General features: G+C 41.4%; 1 protein-coding gene across 2 annotated transcripts in view; it reads left to right on the plus strand.

Moving 5' to 3' along the window:
• The window catches only part of DPYSL3 (dihydropyrimidinase like 3), a 146,221-nt gene that overhangs the window by 107,456 nt on the left and 26,385 nt on the right, over nucleotides 1-12,380 (plus strand). For both annotated transcript variants that reach the window (XM_004384930.2, XM_004384931.1), the window contains exons 2-5: nucleotides 1,349-1,437; nucleotides 2,832-3,016; nucleotides 7,120-7,284; nucleotides 12,129-12,190. In XM_004384930.2, coding sequence (XP_004384987.1) covers nucleotides 1,349-1,437; nucleotides 2,832-3,016; nucleotides 7,120-7,284; nucleotides 12,129-12,190 — 501 coding nt within the window. The remainder of the gene's footprint in view (nucleotides 1-1,348; nucleotides 1,438-2,831; nucleotides 3,017-7,119; nucleotides 7,285-12,128; nucleotides 12,191-12,380) is intronic.

Raw genomic sequence — 12,380 nt, forward strand, 5'->3', positions numbered from 1 at the left:
AACCCAAGCTACCATTCTTTATTCATGTTTTAGTCCCACTCACCCAGGCTCTTGGGAATTCTCTTTTCCCCCATGGATCTAACAAAGTCATAGCCATCCCCAATGCCCCAGTCTAAGCTCCATTCATTACATGATATCTGAATTCTCTAGTGCTGATACTGACTTCTCACTCCCCTTATATATATATATATGTATGTGTATATTATACACATACATATACATATACATATATATACATATATACATATACATATATATATATATATATATATATGCAGAGCCCTGGTGGTGCAGTGCTTAAGAGTTCAGCTGCTAACCAAAAGATTGGCAGTTCGAATTCACCAGCTGCTCCTTGGAAACCTTATGGGCCAGTTCTACTCTGTCTTATAGGGTCACTATGAGATGGAATTGACTCGATGTCAACGGGCTTTGGAGATATGTGAGTGTGTGTGTGTGTGTGTCTGTGTGTGTGTGCGTGTGTGTGTGTGTGTATCCACTGTGCCACCACCAGTCCTCCATATATATGTATCTATATATCTGTATATAGATAAATAACTTTGTAATATATTTGTATTGTTTCCAGTTAGATCACTTTCCCAAATTTTATCTAAGTTATAATTGTAAAAAAGATTTTATTTCTCATATACTAAAAGTAATAAAGTACATTTCAGAAAATGGGGGAAATACTGAGTATAATGAAGTAAATATAAATCCTGAGTATAATGAAGTAAATATAAATCCTGCATAATTTCTCCACCCTAAGTTAACTGCTATGGATGGTTTGTCTTATTTCCATCTAGTGGTTTTTCTTATACATTCCACAGCTTGGTGTACAAGTGTGAATGCATGTATCAGTGTTCTCATTGTTAGCAGGACATGATCTGAACATGTCCTCATGTCGTTATAAATACTGTTAAAAGCCTGTTTTCATTGTATCTCTGATCCTAAGTTCCATTTTTGAGAACTATCATTGAGTGCCAGCAGAATACCAGATAGGGTTCTAGGCACTGACGTGTAACTTGTCCCACTTCAAATATGTAGTGGTTACTTAATCAGAAAAGATGATATGTGTCTTGCTTTCTCAAGTAGTTTTGTTTCCAAAAGGCTATGGTAGGTTTCAGAAGCAATAGAGGAAACTCCAAAATAATTTGAATGAGGGGCTAACGAGAAAGACTGAATCCCCAACAAGTACAGCTGGTTCAGATGTTGAGTACATTGAGCACACAGATGTGTTTAAAAAATGTGTTCATACTAGACCTCTAGAACAATGAATTGACAAAACCTTGGTGAACCACTCTTCTCTGAAGTCCTGGTTGTGAGAATGACTCTTGTTTTTCTTCTTTTCTAGAGTGACCGTCTTCTTATCAAGGGAGGCAGAATCGTCAATGATGACCAATCCTTTTATGCTGATATTTACATGGAAGATGGCTTGATAAAGTACGTTACTTATACAGAGTCCTTCTCTTTATCTCTTTGTACATCCCCTTTTCATTAGAGGCTCAGAAGGAAGCCTCATTACTCTTTCTTATTAGAAGTAGGATAAAGGGAAGTACAGGCAAGCTAACCAGTATAAAACGGTAATTTCTTCAAGATATAAACCATAATTTATTTTATATTTTTTCTGTTACTAAAAAAATACTACATATAGTTGGCTATCTTTGGATATCGCAAGTTCCCTCATTTAGATATTTTCAGAGATGGAAAAAATTTAGCACCTTATGCTCCTTTTCCATTTTGGAGTTCATGGCAGGCATCACTAATTGTTTACAGAACTTTTTGTGGTGGAGCCTTGAATGCAGGCTTGGAGTGCGTCTTCACACGGTGCTTCAGGCATTCACTGCCAGGGTTGAATACACAAGATGAATCCTTTTTGCCATCTCTATTTGCATAGCCTGGGAGGCCACTTGCCAAGGACGTTATAGAAGGAATTTAGCCATCAGATGTGTATGTTGATGAGGGAAAAGTTTGGATAAACATGATCTTCATCCAGTCCTGAAATTTTGTATATATTCAACAACATTCTTAGCTCATAGAGCAGAAAAACAGAAATAATTTGCTGCAACTGTTGCATAGTTATTTGTCTGTCTCTGAATATTATGGGGTACCTTCTACGTGCAGGGAAGTTGTCCAAGGCACTGTGTCACATGCTATAGTAGGTATCAGTGGGCCCAAAATCATCATGATCCCCGCCCTCAAGGTCTTTACAGTCTTTTGAAGGAGCTGAGATACCTGTAAATACATAAAGGAGTTAACATTACCAGGTAATGTCAATACCAAATATTAAATTAGTAGAGCAGACAATAAGTGCTAAGAGATTGACAGGAGGGAGAGGGCTATATAGTAGGAGGGTGACTGTTAATTATAATAACTAATGCTTATTGAGTTCTTATATGCCTGACAATATGCCTTAGATGCCTCAACAAGTATTAACATATTTAATCTACACGACAACCCTATGGAGGAGGTGTTCTTATTAATATACATTTTGTGGATAAAATAATTAAGGCATGGCAGGGTTGAGTAGGTTGGCCAAAGACACACAGCTAGGAAATGGTAGACCCAAGCTTGTGAATCCAGATAGCCTACAGCCAGAGCTCAGCCACATTCTTAATTACTAGACCTGACTGTCAGTAGAAACTTGACAAAAAGGGTGAGATTAGACTCCTCTGTATATATACCTACCTTTATTTGCTTCTGGATTGCCAAAATTGTGAATTACTTGCAAAGATTATTTTGATAAATATAAGTTGTGATATTTAAAATCCTTATAATACTCTGTTTATCTTAGAAGTTGTTCTTTTAAACTGTCACTTGTTTCACTGTCTCACCAGACAAATTGGAGACAATCTGATTGTCCCTGGAGGAGTGAAGACCATTGAGGCCAATGGGAAGATGGTGATCCCGGGAGGCATTGATGTCCACACTCACTTCCAAATGCCATATAAGGGGATGACCACAGTGGATGACTTCTTCCAAGGGACAAAGGCTGCCTTAGCAGGTGGCACCACCATGATCAGTAAGTCCACAGATTTTACACATGCCTGTTCTAAGAAGCGTGTGTTTAATGTGTTAACTATAGTGTTTTCTAACGATAACCTGTAAACCATTGCCATTGAGTCAATTCCGACTCATAACAACCCTATAGGACAGAGTAGAACTGTCCCGTAGAGTTTCCAAGGCTGTAATTTTTTTTTAAAGTTTATTTATTTTGTTGCTATTGTTGAGAATATACACAGCAAAACTACACCAACTTAACAGTTTCTACACATAGCATTTAGTGACATTGATTACATTCTTTGAGTTGTGAAACCATTCTCACCCTCCTTTTCTGAGTTGTTCCTCCCCCATTAACATAAATTCATTGCCCAGTAAAGTTCCTGTCTAATCTTTCAAGTTGCTGTTGTCACCTTGATCCCATATAGATAGTTCATAAAAGAGCATAATGCTCAAGGCAGACATTTTTACTGAACCAACCAAAGAAACCCATTGTCATCCAGTCAATTCTGACTCATAGTGACCCTATAGGACAGAATAGAACTGCTCCATAGGGTTTCCAGGGAGTGGTTGGTGGATTCAAACTGCCAACCTTTTGGTTAGCAGCTTGAGTTCTTAACCACTGTATCACCAGGGCTCCGTTTTTTTTTTTTTTACTGGTTATGCTAAACTATTGTTTGGTTTTAAGAAGATTTCAGGGATGTTTTTGGTTTAAGGTTTACAGATTATCACAGGGCAGTAGTTTCAGGGGTTCATCCAGCCTTCTTGGCTCCAGGAAGTCTGGAGTCGATGAGAATTTGAAATTCTGTTCTACATTTTCCCCCTTTTGATCAAAATTCTTCTATAGAATCTTTGATCTAAATGTTTAACAGTGGTAGCTGGGCACCATCCAGTTCTTCTGATCTCATGGCAGAGGAGGCAGTTGTTCATGGAGGCATGAATTAGTCATACATTCTGTTTCCTCCTTCTATTCCTGACTCTCATTCTTCCTCTGTTGCTCCAGACAAATAGAGACCAATTTTTTGTGCCTTGGATGGCCACTTGCAAACTTTTAAGATCCCAGACACTGCACAGAAAACTAGGAGGTAGAATAGAAGCACTAAACATGTTACTAGGCCAATTAACTGGGATGTCCCATGAAAGGAGTCCTGGTGGCACAGTGGTTAAGTGCTTGGCTGTTAACCAAAAGGTTGGCATTTTGAACCCACCAGCCACTCCATGGGAGAAAGATGTGGCAGTCTTCTTCTGTAAAGATTTACAGCCTTGGAAACCCTATGGGGAAGTTCTGCTCTGTCCTTTAGGGTCACAATGAGTCAGAATCGACTCAATGGCAGCGGGTTTGAGGTTTTTGATCCCATGAAACCATGACGTTAAACCTCCAAACCAAGAAGCCAAATCCCATGAGGACAAGGCTGTGATCTTTATTTGAAGCAGACTGCCACATCTTTCTCCCATGGAATGGCTTGTAGGTTCAAACTGTTGACCATTTGGTTAGTAGCCGAGTGCTTAACCACTGCGCTACCAGGACTCCTTATGATAACCTGTACACATCCCTAATTTCAGCTTTAAAGACTTTCTGCCTGATGGGGACCGAGTGGTGGTGTTGTTGTTGGTTGCCATCGAGTTGGCTCTGACTTGTGATGACCCTTTATACACCATAACAAAGCCTCACCCAGTCCTGTGCCATCCTCATGATTGTTGGCATATTTGAGTCCATTGTTGCAGCCATTGTGTACAGCCGTTATGTAGTACCATCCAACCTAAGGGACTCATCTTCCAGCACTATATTGGACAGTGTTTTTTTGTGATCCATAACGTTTTCATTGGCTACTTTTCAGAAGCAGATCTTTCTTCTTAGTCTGTCTTAGTCTGGAATCTCCTCCGAAACCTGTCCCCATGGTTGACCCTGCTTGTTATTTAAATACTGGTGGCATAACTTCCAGCATCATAGCAACATGCAAGCCACCACAGTATGACAAATTGACAGACAAGTGGTGGAGAGAAGAAGGTAGCTGTGAGGAAATGGACAGCTCACTGTAGATGCAGAGAGGAGATTCACGGGGCTCCTGGCCACGAGAGCAGCAGCTCTCTCTTGTCTGCCTTAACAACAAGGAGCCGGCTCCTGCAGTGGGTGGGGGGTCAGAATTACTATCTCTGGCCAGTCACTAGAAAACCAAAAAACCCAAACTCGTTGCCGTCGAGTCGATTCTGACTCATAGCCATCCTATAGGACAAAGTAGAGCTGCCCCATAGTGTTTCCAAGGAGTGGCTGGTGGCTTCGAACTGCGGACCTTTTGGTTAGCAGCTGTAGCTCTTAACCACTGCACCACCAGGGCTCACTGGAAAAGTGGACTCAAAAAGTGTGAAGAGCAGCCAAAAAGTTATTCCAGAACCGCTAGCTTATGTCTTATGGAGGAGAGAGCAGAGCATGCTGGCAGAGTAGTGTGAATAGGTCTGGGAAGCATCCTAGAGAGAATGATGATTTGAGACTTGCACTTCTTGGAAAATTAGCGGGCTTCACTGGCATTCCATGTTATCTGATCTGCACTGTCTTTTGACCAATTAATATCTTTAAGATTAGGTGAGCTGTGGGAGTGATTTTTCATCTTTTTTTTTTTTTTTCTGATAGCTATTGCAATTCCAAAAAAACCTAGGGATTTGCAGAACACTGGATTACTGGACAGGTAGTATTCCAGGGCAGACCTCCTTGTCTCAGTGGACTCTCGATGAATTGGGTCCTATCTCAGCCATGGCCCCAAACTTGGGCAACCAGAGCACTGTTTTTTTTAACACCGTATACATCCACCCAAGAGCAGGAGCAGCCTGAGCCATAGAATTATTCACTGTCTAATTTCCTTTAGACTGGAGCACAAGAAGGCTTCAGCCTCAGCTAGCCGGGCCACGGAAGCCCAGGAAAATTGCATCAAGGCCATAAAAGGTGCAATTCAGAGAGACCACAGCTTTTCTTCAGCCGAGGAGAGGAAGCCAGCTGACTTCTCAGCAGCTGCCTGCCCACAAAAGCCCTTGGTGTGGTTCCAGACGTTTGCAGTGTAGCTCCATGCATTTGCTTTCTGATAAGTGCACTTGGGCTGCCTTTGATAGAAGACTGAGGAAATGAATGATCTTTGCCTGGCTTTCTACCATCTGGGGGAGGAGTTGGACCTGCTCAGCGTGCTTGAAATGGGTATTAGCTGGTTGGTCTTCTGCATTAGGGAAGGTGCCAGAGAAAAGTCAAAGTTCTGGGTGACGAGAGGAAAACATGCGAAGAACCACAGAAGTATGCATCTCCTCCATAGACAATTCAGAAATCCTAGATACACACATACACACGCAAAAGAATGAAAGAAAAGAAAATCCATAGTCCCACAACACTAGTAAAGTTTTACTGTATATTCCATGCATATTTTTTCCTATTAACGAAAATGGGATCATAACACATACTATAATTCAACCTGCCATTTTCTCTAAATAATACGTCATGGATATCTTTCCATTCCTTTAGTTTTATTCTATCCCAGCATTTTGAATGGATGCCTAATGACCCATTTTATGAGCGTGTCATGATTTATGTATTTAAATAATCTCCCCATATTGTGAGATACTTCATTTCCAGTTTTTCACTTACATAAATAATGCAGTTGCAATATCCCGAGAGCCCAAATGTTGCATACAGCCATGTTTATTTCCTCAGGAATAATTCATAGGCATAGAATCACTGAGTAAGCAGTATGACCGATGTCAAGATCTTTGATATATATTTCAAAATTGTTTTGCAGGAAGGCGGTACCAATTGATATTCTCCCCCAGTTGCCCAGGAGAACATACCGGAGTAATTTTTGCCGTATGCCCACCAACTGTGGGTATTTATTATTTTTTTTTAGAAAGTTATCCATGGTTGCAGGTACTGAAAGACTAGGTTTGGGCCTCAAAGAAAGCAAATTCTAGACAAAAAAATTTACATGGAAGTAAGACCTTGAAACTACCAGGGATCACTTTCTAAGGTTGCTCCCATGCTCAGGGAGTGGAGATTTTCCAGCCATAGCTGAGCAAGTAGGAGCAGGCCTGTAGAGAGGGGGAGTGAAGGCTGTGCCAGTGGGTCTCCCATCTGTTGCCTCTGTTGTTCAGTTGACCACGTGGTGCCAGAGCCTGAGTCCAGCCTGACGGAGGCCTATGAGAAGTGGCGAGAGTGGGCTGATGGGAAAAGCTGCTGTGACTATGCCCTGCACGTGGACATCACCCATTGGAATGACAGTGTCAAGCAGGAAGTGCAGAGCCTCATCAAGGACAAAGGTGAGCCATGCCCTCTCCTTCTCCTTTGGCCTTTTCCATGGCTTCCTCTCCTACACCATCCACCCATTTGAGCCACTTTCCCTTGCTTGGGGCCTGGAACCTTAAGCATAAGCACAAGTGGGTACCACTAGGTTCTCGGCACTTGACTTTTATTTATGTGAGCTTACTTACTCCTCATAGGACTCCGATGAGGTAGGAGTTGTTATACCTTCTTTGTAGATGGAGAAACTGAGGCTCAAAATAACTAGCCCAAGATTAGAGTTAGTAACAAATAGATCTATCCAAAATCTATGCTCTTCACTTCCATGCAATACCTCCCATTTTACAGAGGATGAAACTGAGGTTGGGAAAGGTTCACTTAACTGACATAAGGTCACATGCTAGTAAACATGAGATGAAGGATTTTAAACCAATATCTTTTTTACTCTGAAGATCGAACTGTTACTATTATATGACAGTGGCACCCTCAGAAAAGACCAACACATTTCTGGAAGGAAGGATTTTGTTGGCACTCAGGCTAGCACCTTGGGGCATGAAAACAACTTCATGTATGTGTGTGTATACCCTTTTAGTGAGTATGTGGTTTAGGTTCTGTCTTAGTTATCTAGTACTGCTATAACAGAAATACTACAAGTAGATGGCTTTAACAAACAGAAGTTTATTCTCTCACAGTCTAAGAGGCTAGAAGTGCGAATTTAGGGTGCCAGCTCCAGGGGTAGGCTTTCTCTTTCTGTTGGCTCTGGGGAAAGGTCCTTGTCGTCAATCTTCCCCTGGTCCAGGAGCTTCTCAGCACAGAGGCCCCGGGTCCAAAAGACACATTCTGCTCCTAGCACTTCTTTCTTGGTGGTATGTGATCCCACTCCTCTCTTTTATATCTCAGAGGAGATTGACTCAAGATACAACCTAATCCTATAGATTGAGTCTTGCCTCATTAACATAACTGCCTCTAATCCTGCCTCATTAACATCATAGAGGTTAGGATTTACCACACATAGGATAATCACATCAGATCTCAAAATGGTGGACAACCACACAGTACTGGGAATCATGGCCTACCCAAGTTGACACACATTTTTGGGGGACACAATTCAGTCCATAACAGACTCCCATTATTTTCTTAGATTCTTCTGTTAATTCTTTCTACTTTATTTATTTATTTATTGTACTTCAGGTGAAGGCTTACAGAACAAATAGTTTCTCATGAAACAGTAGTACACATATTGTTTTATGACATTGGTTAACAACCCCACAACATGTCAACCCTCTAACTTCTCAACCGTTTTTTTTTTGGTGAAAGTACACATAGCCAAAGATACACCATTTCAAAAATTTCTACATGCACAGTTCAGTGACATTGACTACGCTCTTCCAATTGTGCTGTTATTCTCACTTAAGATGAAGGCTTATAGAACAAAATAGTTTCTCATTTAACAGTTACTACAAATGTTGCCCTATGACAATGGTTAACAATCTCACAACACATCAACAATATCCTTACCCAACCTTGGGTTCCCTATCACCAGCTTCCTTGTCCCCTTCTGCCTTCTGACCCTTGTCGCTGGACTGCTGTACCTCGTTAGTCTCATTTGGTTTTACGGGGCTGTTCACTCCCAGGCTGAACGGTGAACCTTGGAGATAACTTCACCACTGAGCTAAAAGGGTGGCTTGGGGCCATACTCTCAGGGTTTCTCCAGTCTCCTTTAGGCCAGTAAATCTGGTCTTTTTTTTGTGAGTTAGAATTATGTTCTACATCCTTCTCCAGCTCTGTGCAGAACCGTCTGTTGTGATCCTGGTCAGAGCAGTCAGTAGTGGTAGCCGGGCACCATCTAGCTGTACTGGACTCAGTCCGGTGGAGGCCTTGGTAGCTGTAGTCAATTAGTCCTTCGGACTCATCTTTTCCTTGTATCCTGTTCTCTTCCTTCTCCCTTGCTTCTGAAGGGATGAGACTAGTGGAGTATCTTAGATGGCCGCTCACAGGCTTTTAAGACCCCAGACACTACTCACCAAGGTAGAATGTAGAACATTGTCTTTATAAGCTGTGTTATGCCAGTTAAGCTAGATGTTCCCCGATCTTTCTACTTTTTGATCAATAGACATTTTACTGCTTACTCCCTCCCACATGCACCCACATACATGCAATATGCTCAGCGTTGTAAGGTGGTCAAGGGGATATAGGGAAATATAAGCCATGGCCTCTGTTGAACAGCCAAGCAAAGGGAAGCAGGCAAATGAAGAACAAACTAATAAATGCTGTAAGATGCAAATGAGTAGTCTAGATGTAAATGTTAGGAGTTCAGTGTAGGAGAGGAGTTTACTGTTAGTTGAAGGGATAAAGAACATCTCCTAGAGGATGAGATTCCCTTTCCATCCCCTCCTTACCCCACAAGCCCTGTGTAGTCCAGTTGGAGCAGCATCATTTGTGATGCAGAATGTGAGATTAGCCTTTTCCCTTCTTTCTTGTGTCTCCTTTTGTACTGGGCATCTCAACTAGGCTAGAGAACTAAATGACTTCAATAGCCATTTCCCTGCCAAAAGACCTGGGTCATTCCATGGATGACACAGAAGTTTGTGGGAAGGCTAGTGCTGAGAAAACTGCCCTGAGCTGAACCACTCTGGGTAGGGAAGTTCTCAAATTACAACCCATTTTTGGTCTGGAACACTGTAGGCTGAGATGGCCTTAATGATCGGAGACCAAAATTGTCTTCTTTTCCCCAAAATGATCCTCTGTTCACCATTCCTACCTATTTCTGTAAATTGCTATATCAATCAGTTTATTTTGGGTCAGAATTGAATAGCTCTTTCTTTATAAACCTTAAAAAGAAACAGTCACTGTCAAATTGATTCCAACTCATAGTGACCCCATGTATGTCAGTGTAGAACTGTGCTCCATAGGGCTGTTTTGTTTTTTAAAATGATTTATTTTATTTTGTTGTTGTTGAGAATATAGACAGCAAAACATACACAAATTCAAGTTTTTACATGTACAATTCAGTGACATTTATTACATTCTCCAAGTTGTGCAACCATTCTCACCCTCCTTTTCTGAGTTGTTTCTCCCCTGTTAACATAAACTCACTGCCCCGTAAGCTTCCTATCTAATCTTTCCAGTTGCTGTTGTCATTTTGATCCCATATGGGAAGTTCTTAAAAGAGCATAACGCTTGAGGCAGACATTCTTTACTAGTTAAGCTAAACTGTTGTTTGGTTTTAAGAAGACTAGGGAATATTTTTGGTTTAAGGTTTAAAGATTATCTCAGGGCAATAGTTTCAGGGGTTCATCCAGCCTCCATGGCTCCAGAAAGCCTAGAGTCTATGAGAATTTGAAATTCTCTTTTGCATTTTTCCCCCTTTTGGTCAAGATTCTTCTATAGAATCTTTGATCAAAATATTCAATAATGGTAGTCAGGTACCATCCAGTTCTTCTGGCAGCCATCCAAGGTACAGTTGGTCTGTATTCAACTGGAGCAACAGAGGAAGAAGGAGAGTTAGGAATCGGAGGAGAAAATGAAATGTGTGGCTAATTGCCTCCATGAACAGCTGCCTCCATAAGGTTTTAATAACTGATTTTTCAGAATGAGATCTCCAGGACTTTCTTCCAAGGCATTCTGGGTGGACTCAAATTGCACACCTTTGGGCTAGCCCGTGAGCTCATTAGTATTTGCTCTGTCAAGGACTTCTTTAACCCTTAGGATTTAGATATTTAGACCTCAGGTGAAACTTGCCTTCTGTCTTAGTTATCTAGTGATGCTATATCAGAAATACCACAAGTGGATGGCTTTAACAAACAGAAATTTATTTTCTCAGTTAGGAGGCTAGAAGTCTGAGTTCAGGGTGCTGGCTCTAGGGGAAGCCTTTCTCTTTCTGTCAACCCTGGAGGAAGGTCCTTGTCTCTTTTGAGCTTCTGAGTCTTGGCCATCTTCGTGTGGCTTGGCATCTATCTTCCCCTATCTCTGCTCTTTTGCTGCTCGCTTAATCTGCTTTTATATCTCAAAAAAGATTGACTTAAGACACACTCTACACTAATACTGTCCCATTAACGTAATAGAAACCTCTTCCCAAATGGGATTATAACCACAGGTATAGGGGTTAAGATTTACAGCACATATTCTGGGGGAACACAATTCAATCCATTAACACTTTCTGTCCATTATCTCTGTTAGTTCCCCAAGGGCAGGGTCTATTTTAGTTCTCCTCAGATCTAACACCCCGTACAGGCCTAGTATATAGCAGACATTCATTAAATAGTGACATAAACCAATCCCCAGGAGATCCATCAATGGAGACCAAATATGTGCCAGGCCTGATGCTAAGAGCTCTGTATGCTTCATCTCAATTAATGTTCACAACCTCCTTATGAAGTAGGGTATTATTATTGTTCCCATTTTATAGATGAGGAAACCAACTCTCAGAGAGGCTGGATAATCCAAGCTCACTGAACTAGTATGTGGTGGATTCCGGGTGGTATAACGCCAATGTGTGAACACAGCTACTATGCTACAGTGATTCTTTATGATAAATACTGCCTCGAATGATATCAAAACAAATCTGCCCTCTACTGGAGAATGCTTCAGGGGGAGAGGCGAGAAAGAGGTGTGGAAGCAGATAACATTTGGCTATGATATCACTTAGGAATTGTTGATTTTACTGGGTGGGGAGGGAGGAACTGGACACACAGAAAAATGCTTTTGAAGAATGTGAAGAAAGGTATCAGCTTTGCATTGGACAGGAGCCTGTATTATAATTGGTCTCGTTGGTGATAGAGAGAAGTGGGTGCAAAGGGTGGAGACTGGTTGTGATAACAAATTTCTTTCTCTTGTTTCCTCGTACCTCTTCCCTCTCTTACAGGGGTTAACTCCTTCATGGTTTACATGGCCTATAAGGATTTGTATCAAGTGTCCAACACAGAGGTAACAACCCATTTGCTGTGTGGGTTAGGGTAGCTGGGTGGGCTTTCTGTTTTTGCTGATGACCTGGGATGTTTTTACATGAGCCACTGTGGTCATTGTGGGAGACTCCTGGGCTAGAGTGCTCATTGAAGCCCTTGCAGTCCATGCTACATTTTAAATAAAGTTACTAGCAAGTTGCCCTTGGCCAGAT

Source organism: Trichechus manatus, unplaced genomic scaffold, assembly GCF_000243295.1.
Source record: "Trichechus manatus latirostris isolate Lorelei unplaced genomic scaffold, TriManLat1.0 scaffold00130, whole genome shotgun sequence".
NCBI classification, from domain to species: domain Eukaryota; kingdom Metazoa; phylum Chordata; class Mammalia; order Sirenia; family Trichechidae; genus Trichechus; species Trichechus manatus.